The sequence below is a fragment of the Fukomys damarensis genome, unplaced genomic scaffold, assembly GCF_012274545.1.
Source record: "Fukomys damarensis isolate Sample0158 unplaced genomic scaffold, DMR_v1.0_HiC HiC_scaffold_8, whole genome shotgun sequence".
Taxonomy (NCBI): Eukaryota; Metazoa; Chordata; class Mammalia; order Rodentia; family Bathyergidae; genus Fukomys; species Fukomys damarensis.
The window spans coordinates 7830720-7851514 of NW_022900920.1; the positions used below are offsets into that span (position 1 = coordinate 7830720).

Genomic DNA, 20795 nt, shown 5'->3' on the forward strand with positions numbered 1-20795 from the left:
AATATCTCCACTGTTCTTCAGTTTAGTTTTGTGTTTGAGGCTTTGTTATCCAGTCAATAAACATTGCTAGTTTCTCCTAAGACCCATCCTTTATTGAGGGGGTAGGTTCTAGGGATCGAAAATGAAGCCTAGCACATGCTAGGCAAGTGCTGTCCACGGAGCTACATCCCAAGTCCCACCAAGGCCAATCTTGAAACATACCCATAGATGGTGTTGGCACACTTGTGATATGAATAGCAGAGGTGGTCGTGGCTGTCCTAGGAGCCTGAAGTTGGTACAACTGGTGCCTATGTGGCAGAAGAGCAGGAGGTGGAGGCTCAGCCTTGGGCACACTTGCCGTAGAGCTGAAATCACAGGACAGGCCAGGACTTCAGAGATGCATGCTTTGTTTGTTGCCAACAGTGCGAGCTAACAGAAGCTGCTCCTTTAATAGCAAGAATTAGCCCTCTGTTATATTCAGAGTCTGTGAACCAGGGCAGTCTTCAGAGTAACAGTGGTAGGCAAGGGGCCTTGCTGTAGTCATTCATCCATCCCATTTAGCCATCCACTCTTGGACAGAGGAGAGGAGCCAAGGAAGGAATGCATGTGTTTCCGTGTAGTCCAGATGCAGTGCCTGTTAAATCCATGTTTAGAGCTGCCCGTGTTGCTGCTCCATTTCTGAAACATAGTTTCTAATCTCAACCTGATACCTTTCCTGTATACATGTTTGTGTGCACGCGTGTGTGTGCCTGAGTGGTGGGCACACATACTCGTGAAGCTCTTGTTGTTGCCTTCCTCCCTTCTACAGGAGTCCTTCTGGAGGAGCTGGATGGCCAGGAGCTCCAGGTCAAGCAATTTTTCGCATCCAGAGTATCCTAACCCTCACATCCACACGATGCTGTGACTTCCTCTCATAACATCTCTTTACTACTTGAAGTTTTGAGAGTTAGATAGACATTTTTAGAAAACTTTCACTTTGTTTTCATACTTGGACTCCTATAATTTTTCCCATTTTTCCCTTCTCTCATAGCAAACAAGTACTTTTAAACATGCTGTAGAGTCCACTTCATGGAAAAGCCAATGATGAGCAAATGGTAACTGCAGGTCTAACCAATCTGTCCCCCTGGCAGGGGCTGGCCAAGGTTTTCCATAATGTCCACTAGCTGTCAAAGCCTCATCAAAGCTGGTTCTGCTGTGTCACCTTGGTCTCTTGTCTTGGCCGAGGAGAGCTTAGGTCTGATCCATCCAGAAACCACATGGCATGACCATAAGGCCTGGCTAAGTGTGACTTAGATGGTTCTTAGCACAGATTCAGAAGGACTCTAGTGACCAGTTTAACATCACTGAGCAAGGTGATGATTGTTCCAGGCATAAGAACCCCCTGGGAATGACATTTGCCCACATGCCTTGTTAGGGCACTCTGCCTTGAGCCTAACTAGACTGTAAGCCCAGGTAGTGTCTACAGTTTGCTGAGAGGATTCTCATGCCATCCCCCACCCCCACCTGCTGAATGCCCAGGATCACTGCCCACTGCCCTGGACTTCCCTGATCAGTAGTCAGCTATGTATATAGGTCTTTCCCTGTGGGTGTCCTTCCTGAGCTCTTCATGTAGGAGGCTATGGAATCCAGGATGGAACCAGCCAACACCATTAAAGACAGAGACTAGACTTCAAGAGGTGGTACAGGACTGTCTCAGGTAGTGGTACAGGTTTGTGGCCCAGACCACTGATGCCCAGCAACCCAGTGTCAGGACAAAAGCTCGGTTGCTAGACTACAGTTGAAACACCAGTCTCTACAGCTTTCCTTTAGAATATAGAGGGTTGACATTTCAAGTCCACTTTTTATCTTTGATTGCTTAATTTTTCAAAACTGATGTGACAAATGGAATGTTAACGACAATTATTTTGGTCCGACAGATAAAAGCAAAGAGCACAGCCGAACACCCTGCTCTCCTGCACTGATGCTACATGCGGCAGAGAGGAAGAGCCGGGCTGGAGACAAAGAAGACAAGGTGTGTTTGGCATTTTAGTACTGTAGAGGCACATCCCGGATTTGGAGGATCTGGAGCCAGGACACCTTCACACTTGTATCCTACATGGTGTTTCTCAAATGATCGCCGGTCAGCTGTGACCCACAGCTGAATCCCTGAGGGAGAGAAGGGCATGGACAAAGTAGGCCCCTGTCCTCCTTGGATAGGCTCCCACCTCACTGGCAGACACACATTTGGGAGTGAGTTTGGTTTCCTCTTTACACGCTGTCCACCTTCAGAATAAAGAGAGGACACACAGGGCAGCCAGGCTATGTGAAAACAGACAAGGCTCTCGGAGGCATAGTTTATGTTTAGATTTTTCTGTTAAAGAAAACCCAAGGCATCTTTATTTTTCTTAAAACTTTTAAAGTTGAGGTCTGTCTCTGCCATTTTAAGTGGCATTTCAAAGACTAATCAGGAGAGTGCATTTGACATAATTAGCATTTTTAATAGCACAGTCCTTCATTTGAGTAGCAGAAGGAATTTGCTTTGCTGCTATGTTTGAAAATCATACATCACATTTAGTCTGCCCGCCTCTGTCAGATATCCTGCTGCTCTGGTCCTACTTAGTATCTTGCAAATGTTCTCTCTTGCTTTACTTTATCAGACATTTCTGCGTCACAGTCCCCTGCAAGTTTCCTGTTCTTCCTGGTCTCTGTGCCAGCTCACTGTTAACCTTATTAGAGAATATAGTCACTGTGGGGCTCACATCTTCTTACCAAACCCCAGTGCCCGTTAAGTGCTGAACATTCATCACAAATGTTAGTGCAAATTACACTTTGGGCTCTGACATATGACTTTTCTGTAAGAGATTAGCATCCAAGCCAGAATTACATATTAATTACACAGATAGCCTTGCTAGTGCTTTCTATAAATAGTTGCTTTATCACTGAGTTCCTCTAGCCTAATTCACGTTTATTACTTCAGCATAGAACAGGAGTTTTATACCATGATTAGCCATTTTTATCGCCGACAGGAAATCATAACCAGCATGTGCCTCATGAAGAAGACCGTGGTAATTAGCTGTAGAGAATCCTAGCATTGCCAAATTTAAATGTCCCCCCATCACAAATTATAGCCTACCATATTTACTTGAATAATTGGTGGATGTAATCTAGTACTCAGAAACTCCTTCTTGAATTCTATGGTTCAATTAACGTAATAATGAAAATCTCCTCCCTTTTTCCTAATTGGATTAGTAATATAAACTCTAGTCTGACTATATATTTTTTGAGACAAGTGTTTCTGAACACTCCCTGTTAAGCTAATTATTTATCCTGACCTTACAGGAAACAGTTCTTTTCCATCACCAGACAATTCTAAAAAAAATCAAAACATGACCTTAAACTCACAAATATAAGGCGGATTATATAAATTGCAAATCATTTATTGAACGCACTTATCTGTTGAAACAAAGGGAGGTCTATGAGAAGCCCGAGTGGAGCGGTAGACTGAACACGCACAAATGTCACTCCTTGTTTACTGTTTAAATTGATGCCCTTGCTAGACTCCCCTCGTAGCAAAGACCATGCAGGGATTTATGTGGTGGGATGTCCCATCTCGGGGACTTCTCATCCTTCCTCTTGGCAAGGTCTCGGTACTGGATGTTCCTTCTCGATAACATAATCAGCAAGAGGCAGTTTCACTCTGTTATCAACAGTTTTAGCAAACAGCCACATTTGATAGGTTTCCTTCCTTGGAATTTATTTAATTTTGACTCTTTAACCTTGATGTTCTTTCTGCTTTTCACCTTCCTCTGTAACACTAAACTTGCATGGGGATCCTGCAGCAGGGCTCAGAGTATCAAATTCATTTAATTGTGCTCGGTCGTCTTGTCACCTACACTGTGTCATAAAGTACCAACATTAATGCTGGTAGAAGATTCTAAAATTTTTAGAATGGCATCCTATTTTTTAAAAATTTAGCTCAGAACCAGGTTGCTGTTTGGAATGATGCAGGCTTTTCTTCTCTCCTGATTTCTCAGAGACACAAAAACAGAGACTTTGTCTTAGTATTCTAAGTTTGAGATTAAAACTATGTAAACAGCTGAGGAAAGAAAAGATTCTTCACCACTACAATTTACTTTAGTATAGTGTGAATTCATTTTTTTTCTTCTAGCCATGCCCAAATTGTGATGTCACATCTTTATATTAAAAAAAAAATCTTCAGTGGGATTTTTCAGTACCTCTGGTAGGAATTGGGTTCTGATTGCTCACTATTGGACAATGGGCCCCTATCTATCCCTCATCGATGTGACAATCTGAGTCTTGACTTTATGCTCAGGTTGGAATTAGAACTGTCTGTATTTTCTAATTTCAATGTTTGTTTCTACCCAAATTCTATCTGTAACTGACACTAATCAAGTATACCAGTCATAGTTGTTTAGGTGTGTGTATTCAAACAACATTTGTTTTCTAAATGTGAACAGAGACCCAATGACACTTCAAACCTGACAGGTACTCAGAAGTATCCACACCTGGTAAGATGACTCCTAGATCCTACCCATGGAATATGCTCCAGAAAGGCAGATCTTGCTTGGAATCTCTGGAATCCCAACCCAATGTTGTGAAGGCTCAGTTATCACGTAGCAATGTGAACTTGCCACTTCCTCCTCCCATGACAGACCTTGATGCCCAGGTGTCTAGGGCCCCCTGCACAAGTTCTCTGCTATTATACACAGAATTTTGGTGGCAGGGGACAGTGACTACAGCCATTAGGTCAGGTTTATTTCTGTAGATAGATCCAGTGAGATTTTCTGCCCAAAGACCTCAGGATCCCATGTATCTTCTTTGTGGCTCCCCATCTGTCTTCTCTTCAGGAAAGACAATACAAGCTAATTAGGGGGTGCCTTTGATGGTCTGTCTATTGTGAATCCGTGGTGTTGTTAATTCTATATCTATGCATGATTGCTTGCCCCCAGTTGCTTTACTCTTTTGCTCTGAGGTCATTGCATAATGGCTACCAGAAGCAGGTCTGTCTGCAGGAGTCTTTGCTATTCTTCACTTGGTTGCCTGTAACTGAAGATGCAGATGCGTGTTTAGAATTAAAAACAGCATTCTCTCTTCTTTTCTTTCTGCTGAAAGGAGCCTCCATCTATGCTAGTGAGAGGGGAAGACAGCACAACAAAAGGCAACCGACCTGTGGCTTCCACCCCAGTACCTGGATCCCCCTGGTAAGACGCTCAAAACCCAAGAGCAATGAGATATGCCATTATCTTGTCCCACCATTTTCTTGGTGTCACCAGAGAGAAAAATGCATGCTCCATAGGTATATTCTGTTTTCAGAAATGAATCTGTTACTTGTGGCAGGTATAACTCTAATTTGTTCTACAGTTTTTATATCCTGCAGAAAGAAAAATGACACTTAAGTATAAGTTCTCCTTCTCTGATGTATTTGTGAATATGGAATAAAATACTAATGCTGTTGCATATGCATTCGTGTATATACATATACATCTATATGCATATACATAGTAAGAGAGCGAAAGCTATGAGTGAGAGACAGCGTCTCAGAGTAAGTGTAGCATGCTGTCAGCTTCAAAGGATTTTCCTCTTTCCTCCAAGAAAAGGCAGCACTGAATGACTGTTAATTAAAGACGTGTCTAGCTTACTCCAGTTGTCCTAGGAGGATTCCCAGTCTTTGAGTATATCATACTCAAAAATACCCTCCACAAGGGATCCACAGTCTTTGGTTTTTTAAAAATGCCCTTTTATAATGGAGTAATTTGGAACCAGGACAAAAAGGTCATTAAAGTAAAAATTAGTTTTAAAACCTGAAGATTAGAGTGCAGCATGCAGCTGGGAGGAGCAGCTAATTTAAAGAACAGAAATAGTAAAACTACTCGCATCAGTCTAACTTGCCATCCGTGCACAAAGAAACAGTCTGCTGGTGGTCCAGACGACTCATACCAATGTTGCATGCTAAGTGCAGTGTCCTTTGGTGACAGGGTCTATGGTGCCCTGTGACCATGCCTGGTTAGCTGTTTAGGATGGTAAACCTATTCCTGCCTGGAGGGACACATTTCTTCCTTGATCACATAGGTAGTGACTGCGTTAAGCACTGGGTGTCCCTGGCTCTCTGCATTTAGCTAAAACTGGTTTTTGTTTGTTTGTTTGTTTGGTACCAGGAATCAAACTGCACTTGCAAGTCTGGTGGCAAAACCATTGAGCTAAATCCCTAGCTCGCTGAAACTCTTTGGCACCCAGTATGTCTTGGTGGAGCTGCTTCCCAAAACCCACCAGGTTTCTAATAGATGTCTGTGATTCTGTTGAATTATGACTCCAGCTCCTAGGAATTAGGAGTTGGCTTCAAACTCTAGAGGCTGAAAGCTCAGTCCACAGGACTGTTCTATGGTAGGCGCCAGCTACAAATGGGGCCCAGCAGACTTCCTGCATTTGTGCCAGGATGACTATAGATTCAAGGGCTCCCCCTCATGGCTCCTGTAACTTTCAGTGATCATAATCTAGAATGATTTACAGGGCGGTGCTTTAGTTATGATTATAATTGTATTATAAAGGATATGACTTTGGAGCAACCAAACGGAAGACATGCATAGGGCAAGGAGTTGGGGATGGTTCTAAAGCTCCAATACCCCCTCTCTGGGCACCCAGTACTATATGTGTTCACAGACCAGAGAGATCCCCTAATTTGTTTTCTCAGTTTCATTGGAAATATCTTTATGTAAGCATGATTGGACATTGGCCAAGTGATTAACCTCTTCCTTCTGCTCCCCCTTTCCCTGGGAAGTTGATATGGGGCTAAAAGTTCTCACTATCTAACCACATGGTTGGGCTCGGGTGATCAGCCCCCATCCTGAACTGTTTAGGGCTGCTTGATTCATGTTGTTAACAAAACTTGGATGTGGCTGTAGGGGTTCGTTAGCAATAGGGGAGGACACTGCTCTCACTGAACACATTCTAAAAGCTTTAGGAGCTCTGTGCCAGGAACCTGGAAAAAAGACTAGATGTAGGGATATTTTATTACATCGCAAATGCTGTTTTGGGATCTTTGATAACAATCTTCTCATATATACTTCCAAGGCAGGCTCTCCTCAGCCCATCACACTGGGGGAATAAGGATAGCTCAGGGACACTAAGCCTGTCACGGATCCCATAGAACTATCCTTGGAGGGTTGTCACTGTGTAGAAAACATGACCTTAGATACTAGGACCATCTAGTTGTGAAGGCTGAAGTTTTCCTTTCTCAGTAATACAACACAACAAGGCAGAACACTAGATGGACTCTTGAACATCAGCAGGGTCCTCAGCTGTGGCTTGTTGCCTCTGGATGGCAGTCCTCAGCCTGCCAATTATAGCTAGGTATATGAGCCTTCTTGCATTGGGTCCCTCAAGTATCACCTCATTATGATGCAAGGGAGCTTCATCCCTGAGGCAGAGGTTATTCAGGGCCATAGAAAGAGAATGGAGGGCTTGACCCAACTGGAATAGAAGGCCCTGACCCAGGAAAAGGATCTTGCGTAGTCATTGTAGGTTTCTGAGAGTGGAACAACTAGGCATGAGATGCTTTCTAATGATATAATGAACAAGAGTAAGGGTATAGGTGGTGAAAAGGACTACTGGGGAAAGCTGGGAGCAGGGCTATGTGACTGAGATATGGCTGGAGGAGGCTTAGCTGGGAGAGAGAGGAAGAGCTTCAGGAACCCCACTGGATATGCAAACTTTCTGATATTCTTGCTATATGATACCAGTGGTGCTGATTCCTGCCCTCTGCTATCCTACTGGCAAATCTGATAGACGAAGAGAATTCCCAGTAGAGTCCAGCTGGGTAGTTTTCATGTTAGAGGAGAAAAGCTAAAAACTTCAGGTGACTATTAAGCTCCAGTTCTTGATATATCCTGTTTGAGTCACAACTAGGCCCACTTGCAGTATTGCACTACTGCACAGTATTTAATGCAGTATTATAGAGGTGACAGGGGTGCCTCTGATTTCCCCTTACATTCTTTGGTTAGTGTCCCTCTACTGTCCTCCTACTTGAGCTAAACCTCATTGCTTTGTTGAACAGCCCCTTGGCTAAGGGTGCATGAGTTGGATGACCTTCATCAGACCTGAGAGGTGGGATTTATACCTCCTCTGGAAGATGGGGGGACCTCTACACTGTAGGGCACAGGGGAGCAGCCTGATCTCGGTCTCTCCTGTTGCTATGGCTCTGATGGAGAAAATACTGTGTGTGTATCATGGAATGACATCCTCATTAATCTTGTTATTACACACATGGGGCCCTCAGGAACAGAATCCTCCCTGACACTACAATCTGCCACCAGGAATAGAGTTCCTCTGCCATGGGGAGCAGCGATTGTCTCCCTCAATGAACTCAAACCGTCTTCTGCAATCCTGCTCTTGGAGTGTGCTAGTGTCAGGCTTTTCCCAGTGACTCAGGTGATCAGTGGCACCCCGAGGGCACAGAAGGAGAGGCACGTGGTTCCATCATTGGCCTCCCTCCCTGTCATCCCTCTGGAACCACTCATGGGTACATAAGCTCACGGAAGAACATTTCCAGGTGCAGTGGCTGCCTTGAGCTTCTTGATGAGCACTTCATTCAGCAAGTGAGAGTGCAGAAAGTACTTGTAGGCAGATCTGCCAGGACTAGTGAGGCATTCAGAGTTCGGCAGAGCCACTGGCAACAGCTCCAGCTTCAGCTTCAGGTGCAAATGTCCCCCGCTGTTCAAATTGAGTAAGCTCTTCAGCAAATGCTCAGGCTAAGAGGTCAGAACTGTGGTGGCTCTGCAAGGCTCTCCCACCTGCTGAGGGGGAGGCAGTGGTTTGCCTAGCTGGCTGTCTGGCAGAAGTTCTCTTCCTGGGTTCACTGTTCCTTCACCCCAGCCTGCAGAAGAGAATGGGCAGATAGGAAAGCAGATAAAGGTCTTGCACTTGGGCTTTAGGGTGAGGCATCCCTTGTGGAAATGGTTAGAAGAATGGTGAAAAGTGTCTGGCCTCTGGATTCAAGCTCCGGGCTCCTCAGGGTCCTCTAGGAGCAGTCGTCTGTTTGGTGACAGGAGGGCAGACAGAATCAGCTAGGAGGTTCTGATGGGTCACACAGTGAATCTGTACTTCTCCAGGCAGTGGCTAGAGCCCTTTGCCTATATCCGGGGAATCTGCTTTTGTTGGTTCCATGATGGTGTGGCATCATTTGTTCAAGAATCTCCTAGTGATTCCAGCTCTGGGCCATTCAGCAAGGTGCGGGGCAGGGCCCAAGAGGCCAGCTTGGGTCAGCTCCCTGAATAAGAATCTTCAGTGAGAGGTCTTTACATCTCAACATCAAACCAGAATTCTCCTAAGGAAGCCTGACTGCATCAGAATTGCATGAAGACTAGCTAGAACTAACTTGAACTAAGCTAGAACTGTCCTGAACCCAGGGAGTTGTCTGGGCCAAGCTAGAATCACAAGAAGGCCTCAAGTTTGGTAATTTATTCAAAACATAAAAGTGAAAATCAAACTTTTCTCCCTCTTGGCTAACATTTTACTGTGGATGCATTTTTAAAACCAAATTGGAGCTGAGAAATGGAATATTTAAGAGAATATCAGGATAAATAAGATTTTGTGTCTTACATGGGTACTCATATGGAAGAAACATGCTTCTAAATAAGAAAACCACCCAGTAAGTTTCTTATGTGCATTCTTATGTAGAAAACACCCCAGAAAATGATTAGGTATAGAGCTCAGTGTAAAAGTGGGTAGAGGAGAGAGAATGGTTACTCCTCGTTCTCTGTAGGAGCTGCTTCATACTAGAGAACTAAGAGAATCCATCAGAAGTGTCAAAAGCAATGGGGTGGCACCTTAGTCATGCCTAATGGTGTACGATTCCTTCTGATATTCTAATTGCCAAGAGAAATGGCTAGATGTATAGCCTTTTCAATGTATTAATGTAACACCAGGCACTTGAGAAATGCAAAATCAATGGTTGATAGTGAATACAAATGGATCAAGAACCATCTGCTCATCCTTGTCTCACAGCTTGTGCCAGTTTAACCATTAAAAATGGTTTCAGAGTCCAGAATAACTTCTACAGCCAACTCTGCAATTCAGGAATGCACTTAGCTTAATATTCTCAGATGGTTCCAAGTGTGCCATAATGGAGGCATAACATTTAGAGAAGAGATGAGGAAGTGAAGCACGTACAGCTACTTTCATGCAAAGTGATACCCTGTCCACCTCTAAAGGTGAAGGCTAAGTTTGTGTCGTGGTAAAAATTTCAATAGAGTTTGAATCACTTTTTCAGATCTGCTCTTCTTTTTAGATATGTTAGTGCTAGAATAGCACTGTTTCAGTCTCTTCAGGAGCTTCTATTTCTGCTTTTTATAATTTATCATTTGACCTAAATGGTACTTTTGAGGGAATTAAACCATTCTCTCACTGGGAATTAATTAAAATGTTTCTTTTGGAGTTGCTGATGACATGGGGAAATTTCAAAGGTAATCGCTGAACAAAGTGTAAAATCTATGCGCTCTTGTTTAAATGACAATAAATGTCAACATCAATGATTAATTAGCATATTAAAATTATTTAAGAGTATAGATTTACAAATGAGTAGATGTTTTCATGAAATATATAACATTGATTTCATCATCCTGTCATTTTTCTAAAATGTCCAGATTGATATAGTGCTCCTTTATGCCACTGGTCTATTAACAGAACAGCACAAAGCTCTCTTTAAAGTCACCTGGGAAGAGGCACAAGTATTCTTTCAAAAAGATGAGGGACTGCATCAATCAGAACTTTAACATTTTCACAAGGTGCCACCTCCAAGCAAAGCCAATTCACATTTTTGTAGTTCAACTGCAGAGATACACATGAAAATGAACATGGCACATTCCAAGGGTGTTGGTACCTGGTGTCACAACCAAGATCCCAATGGTTGACTTCACATTTCAGCTGCAGTATGTGAGCACGGAGAGCAGACCTTGACTGTGCTTTGATAGAACCACCCTAGATGTGCAGCATGGGCAGCAGTCCTTCAAAGAGCTCAGTAGTGTTTAGAGTCCCAAACACCCTCATTGGTCCTTCTGGTTTTATGTTAACAACGTATCTTTAATTCTGACTTTATTTGATGGTTTAATATCTGTTGATGACATCTGATAATCAATCCAAAAGTATTAATTCATTGGGTATGATTTTTAAAACCAACTTCTCTGATTTTAAAAGATGTAAGCACTAAAACTGCTTACCTTTAAAAGAATTGATATCAAAGCATATTCGTGGATGAAGTTGGTAGAACTTTTCCAGAAAGAAAGGGACCCCTTCCCAAGACATGATACAGATGGATGATGTTTGACAAGAGAGAGGTAATTAGGGATTATGGTTATTAAGAGCAGCACCAGGGTTGGCCACATCATAGCGTATTTTTCATGTGCACTTACTTGACATGCAGTCACATTCACTAAGCTTAGAGATGGCACCACATCACTCTTCTCTGAGTACATACCACTGAAGGGAAACCAAATGTCACTTTGTCCCCTTTGCATAATTGAGTCTTTTATTATGTCAGAGAAGGGACAGGTGAGGAGTTACTTGCTGGGGAGAGAAGGCTAATGCTGAATTAAATGTCAGAGTGCTTAGTTACAGCAGATGGAGGAGTAGGCATGAGGAAGCTGCCACTTAGACCCACACTTAACTGGCCTCTGGAGATGGAAGCCTGGTAACAGAAAGAGGAGCACGCTGCTTTCCAGCTCAGCTTATTTTTATTCTTCTCCAGGCAGCATTGCTTTAATCCTGTGACACCTCTAAGCCTTGAAGATCCACTCAATGTTGGCTCCTTGGTGGTGACTTTCCCAGTCCAAATGGGGCAGGGGAGTAGAAGTTGTGATTTATTGCCATGAGAAATGAGCCCCTAGGGTTTTGAAGAAAGCTGGGACGCTGATCAAACAAAACACCAAAAAAGAATAACTTTACATCTCTTCAAAGGCAGATCCTTATGGAAGTCCTGACCTCCATCAAGATGAAATCTCTAAAGCCTTTCATTCCTCAGAGACCTGGGGCACAAGTTCCAGAGAGGTCTGTGTCGATTCTTTGCAGGGCTGGACAGACAGTTGGCTGGATTCTGAATTATCCCAGCAGCTCCTCGAGATTACAGAGCTGTAGTTTCTGTGACTTGATATTTTAAAATTAGAAAAATAAGTGCACATGAAATAACTAAAGATAGAGGGTTACGGTCTTCCAAAATTTATGCAAAGAAGCTGAGAGGACAACCCTTAGAGGCAGAGGTATATAAACCCAGGTTGGTGAACCTTAGGCATTGCACTTGCAGCCTCCCTGGATGCCTTGAGAGTGCATCTGAGTAGTGGGCAGGTAGGTCATGCTCAGAGCCCCTTCTCAGTGATTCTCTCTTTTGATCACTGAAAAGCATACTTTTATCTCTGAAGGAAGAAGCAGAGAGCCATTGCTTTCAGGAGCCAAGTCCCCCAGGCTCTTGGGGCATCTGCCAGCTCCTTGAGTATCTGCCCTCTGGAATGTCCTTGCTGCTTGAGCAACCTTCCCTTGAGTGTAAGAGGCTCCCATGTCCCCAAACCGAGAGATGTTGGAGAAACCCGCAGTAAGTCCCTGGAGACAGAGCTGCTGACAGACAGCCATGTGACAGCCCAGTTACATGGTTGGTCTTTATCCCTGTCCTGAATATCGGACAGAATGTCCACATTACCCATGCATTCTTCCCGAAGTACATGATGGTAGGGGCCACGGCCAGAGAGCATGCTTAGTCTCTCCTTGTATCTTTGTTTCTAGAAGCCTCATATTCCCTTTCCCAGCCTGTGAAGTGGAAGACAGCCCCCTTGGTCCTGCCCAGGTCACCTTCTTTGAAGATCAAACCCCAAAGGGAGAAGACCAGCAAAGGAAGCTGCTTGGCCATTCCAAGGGGGTCTCCATCTGGGTAGAGGAACATCTAGCAAACATGACACTCTCATGACAGAGCATGTAAAGGCAGAGCCAGGGGACACAGGGTGCCTTTATGTGAGGGAAGTAGAGGCAGGAGGCCAGGCATAAATTTCCACCTCCAGTTAGATGAGATGAAGCCAGGGAGAGAAACCAACATGTCTCCTCCCCATAGAGCTTGGAGACAGTGGAAATTGCTGTTTGGAGGGTGAATGAGAGAAGACTTTTCTACAGCAAAACAACTACCCTGGGTTTCATTTGATAAAATCCAGATTCTTATGTATTAGAGCTGCTCAGTGAAGATATCCTGTACCACCAGACTTAAATAACTCTGATATACTAATTATATCCTCCGGGATATGGGGACAGTTGAATAGAAGAGGGATATGGCAGTCATCCAGGAATTATGCAGCATGATTAAAGAAGGGGAGCTATCCGTGTTACATAAAATGGGCATAAAATGATACATAAAATTAATTTTGCATGTTACAGCTGGCTCTGTCTAGTTGAAACCAACCATAACCAGTGGATGGGCAGATTTCTCTTGGGAACCACATTGATTTACCTGCCACCAGCTCTGTGGTTCAATTCCACATGATTCCCCCAGGTTCAGGAACTGGCTCTTATAGCTTGGATATAAATGTGCATCATGCTAATTATTGTCATCTCTTCCTCTCCCAAGCCATACTCCTCTGTTAAGTCTCTAACTAGCTTCACTCTTCTTTGCTTCAGAAGTTCTTGTTCAGCAGTGGCAAGTTGGGAAGTTGGTGATGTTTCCCATGCCATGCGGCATTCCAGGGAGCTGGCCCTTCCCAGGTTAGGTGTGCTGAGGGTTTCTCTACACCTGAGCATCAGGAACTAAAAAGTCAGTGTATCCCTTGAAATACCGAATTTTCAACAGATTGACCTGGGATCTTGGAGAATTTGGCCAATTAAATATAAATCCCCAAATGTAAAGCTTCTTTAACAGTGGAGCTTTGAACTCAGAATGGAAAAACCTCAGGGCACTACAAGAACATGAACAGGACATTCCTTCAGAACTTTGGGTTGTATAATTTCCAGGGACTCCTCAATTTTGATTCTTCAGAGAAAGAAGTGCACACCAGTCAAGGCTGGTGGACCCCAGCAGAAGTATGCAGAAAGCCTAGCTCCAATGAGTTGCTGTGGCCTCTGTGGAAGATATGACTTCTTGTGGAAACCAGCACATGTGGAGAATACAGGTGATTCCCACTGCTCCTGAGAAAATCAGTGTAAATTGGCAGTCACTGGAGGAGGCCATGTGCCCAGCATCCTTCTCACAGCATTCAGCCTATCATCCTCCTTCTTCCTCAGACTAGAACCTTCTCAGAACCAGAGCATTCAGAAAAGCTATTGAGTTATCAGGGAGGCCCATCCTTTATGGAGCCAGGTGGGAGGTTATGGAGTTAGATGATGCTTCATCTCATCCTCGCTCTGGCTTCTGAGGGTTAACCTGGAGCTGACCATGTGCTATTTATGATGTCTCCCCTTAGCACCTGCATTCCACAGGCCACCAGCTTCTTAATAATTCTCACATGAAATAACCTGCTCATTTGTGGAATGAGTTAGACATGCCTGTAAATCCACAAATCAGCCAATCTTAATTAACTGGACACTACTCAGTGAGCATTTCTTGTTATTACCTCTATGCTGGCAGTTGTAGTGCTCTTGCTAGAAAGGTCTTGTCTTTGAAAGCCCAGAGCACAGGTATTTTAGGAGGCTGGCAGTTTGGGGGTTCCTCCTGATAGAGGCACTGCTTGTTGTCTGTTGGAAAGCTCCCCCCTCCTCCCTATGGGGTTTTGTTTTGAGTAGGGCTCCCCAGATACAGTGCCCAAGATAAAGATTTGGATGCCTGTGAGATACTGAGAGTGCTTCAGAGAAAGAGGAAGGGAGTGGGTGAGGTGGTCAGTAAAGACATGATGGTCTTGGTTAGAGCCCAGCCGTGCTCTAGACCATGCAATATGATGAAGACTTGGCTGCCCTTTGTACCACCAACCCTAGACAGAACCTGCAGGCAACTCAAAGGAAATAGCCTAGAGTAGCTCATGTTTCCAATTGCTGGGGTTGGCACCCTCGATGAGGAAAGTGGATCTGCAAAGAAGGGCTTCCACAATAACTATGATGACCAGTGTCCTGGCACCAAAATGGAAAAGAAAATGAAGAGGAAGATTAGAAGTTAAAATTGAGAATGGAAGAAGTCCACAAACCTTTTAAAAATGAGGTCACTGAGGACCATTATTTGAATCCATTTCCTCAAATAGTGCAAAGTGGCACTGGAACACAGGTCTGCAAGGCCTGACTCCTTCCCAAGGGCTCTTACCATTCAGAGATAGTAGATGAAAGGACAGGTCAGTCAACTCTGGGATGGCCTAGGTGCCATGCCCAGGTCATGTGTGTCTTTGAGATGATGGAACCAAATGATCTCCAGATGGCATGGTTGTACTTATTGGCCTGTCTACTATGGCTGGACCATTAAAAGCTGTCCTCCTTCTGGAGAGACTGTGTAGGTCCACAGAGCAGCTGTTGATATCTAGTAGACAAAAATACAGAGATGTGCAGCTTCTAGAATTTCCAATTCAAGCCAAGTTCACCCAAACATCATGAAGAAAGATAATTCAAGCAAGACTGGTATAAATTGATCGCTGGCTCGGGGATGCTTTGGTCTTGGAACTGTTTCTAGCTGAAGCCCAGGGGCGAATCCTGGGTGTGGGGTTGGTGTGGAGAGATTTCTTCTGACCCCCCCACTACCCTAACTGGACAAGACCCCCTTTCCTGTCCCATTATCCCCCAAATCTAGATTAGTGGGATCTAAAGAGACAGCATGACAAATTCTGCATGTGATCAATTGTGCAGCCCCCAGCAGAATCTCCCTTCAGCATATCTTTGTCCAGAGGAAAGGAGTGTGCCTCCTGTTAGGAGTTTATTCTCTCTGCTGGCCTCATTCTATATGGGGAGCTCATGAAACAACTGAATCAAGCATAATATACTGGGTAGAAATATTACTCTTAATAAAACTTCATATGCCAGCCAGGTTCTGTACTATGAATGTATACAGCCCTCCTCCATGCCCCTGAGAGGTTAGTTATCTCTTGCCCAGCCTCCCAGAGCCAGGAGCCTGCCTAACCTGCGAGCAGGGAAGGCAGAGATGCTGTCAGAAAGCTTTCCCTAAGTCTTCCAGCCCCTGCTACATACCTGGGCAAGGCCTTGGCATGGAAGCACAATGTTCGACTGTCCTGTTTCCATTTTTTCCAGTGAGGTGGAGAGACCCTCCTTAGGGATAATGGAGTGAGGGCTTCTCCCTTGACATTGAAGGTCAAGAGCAGACCTAGAGCTGGAGGATATGCTGGCCGAGTGGGTCACAGACATTTTGAGGTTCCATGATCTGGCAGCTGGAGCTAATGCTTCTGAGAATGCTGCTGCTCAGAGTGTAGTGTGTTGCTACACATGGCCCTCAGGAGTGAAGTCCAGGGGCAGTTGTTGACTAGTCTACAAGCATTGACTCCCTGTAGTTCTAGAGGTCAAGAGTCATTACCAGTTGCTGATGAAAGTAGCACAGTTAGTATTCTGTAGCCAAAAAGTAGTGTATTATGAACTTAGGCATTTCTTAAAGGCTTATGTAGTACTGAACTGGGTAGGTAAACAGAAACATCATGAAGAAGGATAATTCAAGTAAAACTGGTGCAAATGGACTGATGGCTGTAGGGTGCTTTGGTCTTAGAGCTATTTTTCTAGCCACGGGCCAGTACAGGAAGGCTCCAGGAGCCTGTGTGTGGGGTTGGGATTTGGAACTTGCTCCAAATCACTCTATCTCTAAATCCAGGCCCACAGGTGCCCCTACAGAACTGAAGGTCTGAACTGGAATGACATAATTAAAACATAGACACTTGTGCCCAGAAGAGCTGGTCTTACTGGGCTAAAATCAAGGTGTCAGCTGGGCTGGTTCCTTCAAGAACCTCTAGGAGAGATCCATGTCTTTGTCTTTCCCAACTTGTGGAGGCTACCTATTTTACTGGACTCATAGCCTCTCTCTCCACCTTCAAGACCAATGAGGCATCTTTCATTCACTCTCCACCTCTGTGTATACGTCTTATCTCTCTTTCTATCCTCAGATTTCTGTCTCTGACTCTTACAAGGACAGCTGTGATTACATGTAGGACCCACCTGGATAACTCAGGGTATCTCCCCATTTTAAGGTCCTGGTCATGTTTTCAGGGTCACTTTGTTATGTAATATGACACCTTCACTAGTTCTAGTGTTTGGATGTGGACATCTTTGGGGCCGTCATTCTTTCTACCATACTCTTGAACCTGACCTGGCCAACATAGTAAATCCATTTGACTTTCTCAGGATCATTTCTAGAAAGGGTCTGATATGCCTAGAGTTGCCCATCTCTGAGCCCTCTGCCTAGCCCACAGAATGTGGCTAGGTAGGTTGAACATAGAGTGATTTTTCTCTGAGCAGAATAGAGTGACCTATATTGGCACGGACTTGGGCCAACTGCAGACATCGTGTATGATCTACCAAGACTAAGTGTAAGCAGACTTTTGGGATCCTGGATAGTGCCTAACAGTTATCCCCATTAATTAAGGGTCCTCCCTTGAAGGGAAACCATAGCCAGAGTATTTTTACTTGTGTGACCTATTCCTATCCACTCTCACAGCGTCTGAGAAGTCCAAGGAAACTTATGGAGCTAGACAGGCTCTCAGAGGCTACTACAGGAAGCTGAGGCTGAGAGGAGAATTTATATCGCCCCCCCCAAAAGAAAAACATTATGGGAGGCCCAGATAAGAACTAGGTCTCGGTGCCAGCGTCAGGCTCATTCTCTGAAGAATCTTAAGAGTAGTTAGAGGACAAAATACAGGCCAGAGGCCACCCTTGGACTTGATAGTTGTATTCATTGGCTACTTTGAGGAACCCAGATTCGTGTGTGTAGTTACATATTACAGACACACTGTGCTGTATCCTCCAGAAAAGGGATTTTTTCTTTCTTTCTCTATTTCTCCTTTTTAAATCTTTTCCAATAACTAACCAGGTAAAGTTTTTATCAAGAGTTTTAAAAATTGCACATTATTAATTTCAAATATTTTAAATTACCATTCATGAAGATATGAAAATTAATTCTTCCTTTTCTGAAACCGAGCAGGACACCAGGGCTTGATTGCTGAAGAAGTAATTCTGTAGCCAGAGAGTGATGAGCTGTGGATTTAAGCATATCTTTGATGGCCATGCAGGGCTGTAAATGGGGAGATCTATGGAAATGGTCTCCAAATTACTCCATTCCATGTCTGGTTCTAGAGGTGCCCACTAATGCCAGACTTTGAAGTCAGTGGCATTAAAGAGGGCACTCCGTGTGCTAGGAAGAATGCTGCTTGCTGGTAGGGTAGTCATAAGGACATTCACCTATGACTCACATGAGACTCAACATGAGAAGGGTGGGAAAGCATTCCCATCATACCAGGTTTGCCATTGTTATTCATACATTACAGAAATGACCTTTGAAAACTGTAAATTGTAGGCTGTACAGACATTTTAGGACACTTTAGGTACATGGTAATGTTTTAAAGTAAATGTCTTTGAGGGTGACTGAGGTGAGCTTCAATTCAAACAGGTGTGTGGTCTGGACCGGCGACGACCGAGTTTTCTTCTTCAACCCGACAATGCAGCTTTCTGTCTGGGAGAAGCCAGTGGACCTCAAGAACCGTGGGGACCTCAAGAAGATCATTGAGGACCCGCCCCACAAGCGCAAGCTGGAGGCTGCAGCAAGTAAGTCTGTATTATTACAACACTGTTAAGTGTTTATGCTGTCTGTTTAAAAAGGGCCATGAGGTGAAAGCAGGCTTTTCCCGGGTATGTTGGAAATTGATTATGAAGGAGTTATGTTCATGACTCAAGAGTTCAGCAGTAAAGTTTTCATTGTACTTTCTGCAGGAACCTCAACCTTCTAAGTAGTCAGCTCAGGTTCTTCTTTGCATTCTGTAAGGTCATTAGTGCAGTGACATTGCTCTTTGCCCAGCCACTCCCACCTCTGTCTAGCACCACCATTGGTTAGCTTTATGCCTTTGTTTCAAACTTTTGCTGAGCTTCATTGGAAAGAGTAGACACAAACAGATAAGAGAGTATTCCTTTTACTTTACATGTTCACTCTAGACCTTGGACTGCATTCCTACATTGCTATATGTGAATAGATGCTTTAATTCCATCTAAACTCCTGCAGGGAGAGGTAAGGATACATTTTGGTTGTAGAAGAATGGGCTGCTGGACAGAAATGCAGCTGTTTCTGATGAGGCCCTGGTAAATCTTGTTTCATTAAGAGTCAGAGAAGAACTTTCAACATTTTCAGAAAAGATCCTTTCTCATTATATCTGATACACTTTTATGAGTTGCTGCATCAAGGCAGCCTTACTCCTTGCACACTGAAGAGCTTTGTGAATGGCAGCTCCCTGACACCTTCAGAGGTAGGGAAATCTGCCTAAAAGGCCAAGCCAGTGGGTATGGGAACTTGACCCCATGAAAGAGGGGCTTTGTTGAATTGTTGTGGGATATTCAATGGAGTTTGTAGTGATACTTTTGATTCTACATTATATAGCTAATGTAGGGCAACAGCCTCCAGTTTTAGTAAAAAAAGGGGGTACTTGGAAGATGCTGCTATTAAGATTTTCTTAACACTTTTTTAATGGAAATAGTTGCTCCTGTACTGCTGGTATTAGTCTCTTAAGATAGACTGATGACAAATCTAATGTGTTTTCTCACTTAAGATAATGAAAACATTCTTCAAAAAGTTTGAGTCAGCTGATGTTGGGACAAGAAAACTGTTATGGGTGCATATTTAACTGTAAAATCTGTAAAAGTGTTGCTTTGTTCCAGGACAATAAACATGGGATTTTGTGATTTTGTTTTTTTTTTTTCTCTGATCGAGTGGCATCCAATGCTAAAAAATACTTTGTATCCTGAAAAATACTTAAAAATCACTTTAGAAAAAGATCTCTCAAGGCTCTTACTAGTGGACAAAAGCATGGTTCACAATTTAGGAAGATTATAAGGTATTCAGATCTTTTGAAAAATGATAAGGTACAATTTATCCTATGATTTCATTGCCTTGGTAAAAGGCAAATATGTAATTCAGGCAGATATTTTGCTCCTTTCTTTTTTTTTTCAGCTTTAATTGAGTTTATTGGTACATTTTAGGGATACAGTACAGTTACATTCATTGTTGGGATCTTGTACCTCTACATGACAAGTCTTGATTCTCATTTTTTCCCCTAACCTCTGCCCTCCCTTCACCCCTCCTCCCCTCCCTGTCTACAGACACTTTATTTTCATCTTTTCATTCTCTCACATTTTTTTCTTTTCCCTTTTTACTCTTCCCCTACCCATCCCACCTTCCCTACACCTTAGATCCTTTCTTCCCATTTCTAAATGTCACTAATCTTATTAGAATCTTATGCATTGTTGCAGATTATTTACACCAGGGAAACTATTCTGTATTTACACGTGTGACTTATTTATTTCACTTAGGAGTATATCTTCAATATGTATCCATTTTCCTATGAATGAATCTATTTTCTCTTTCTTTATGGCTGAGTAATATTCCATTTTATAGAAGAACCACAACTTCTTTATCCAGTTTCCAACGGATGAGCAAATGGGCTGTTTCCAAGATTTAGCTATTACAAACTGTGCTGCTATAAACATAGGTGCACATACTTCTCTGTGATATGATTCTTTTAGTTCTCTTGGAAAGATACCCAGCAGAGGGATGGCTGGGTCAAATGGAACCTCCAATCCAAGCTCGTTGAGGTATCTCCATATTGATTTCCATAGTGGTTGCACTAGTCTGCACTCCCACCAACAATGGAGAAGGGTTCCTTTCTCCCCACAACCCCGCCAAC

General features: G+C 43.6%; 1 protein-coding gene across 1 annotated transcript in view; it reads left to right on the forward strand.

Annotated features, from left to right (window-relative positions):
• The window catches only part of Tcerg1l (transcription elongation regulator 1 like), a 199065-nt gene that overhangs the window by 125561 nt on the left and 52709 nt on the right, over positions 1 to 20795 (forward strand). Inside the window, exons 6-8 of the mRNA XM_010621463.2 lie at positions 1896 to 1990; positions 5092 to 5180; positions 18515 to 18669. Of these exons, the coding sequence (XP_010619765.2) occupies positions 1896 to 1990; positions 5092 to 5180; positions 18515 to 18669 (339 nt within the window). The remainder of the gene's footprint in view (positions 1 to 1895; positions 1991 to 5091; positions 5181 to 18514; positions 18670 to 20795) is intronic.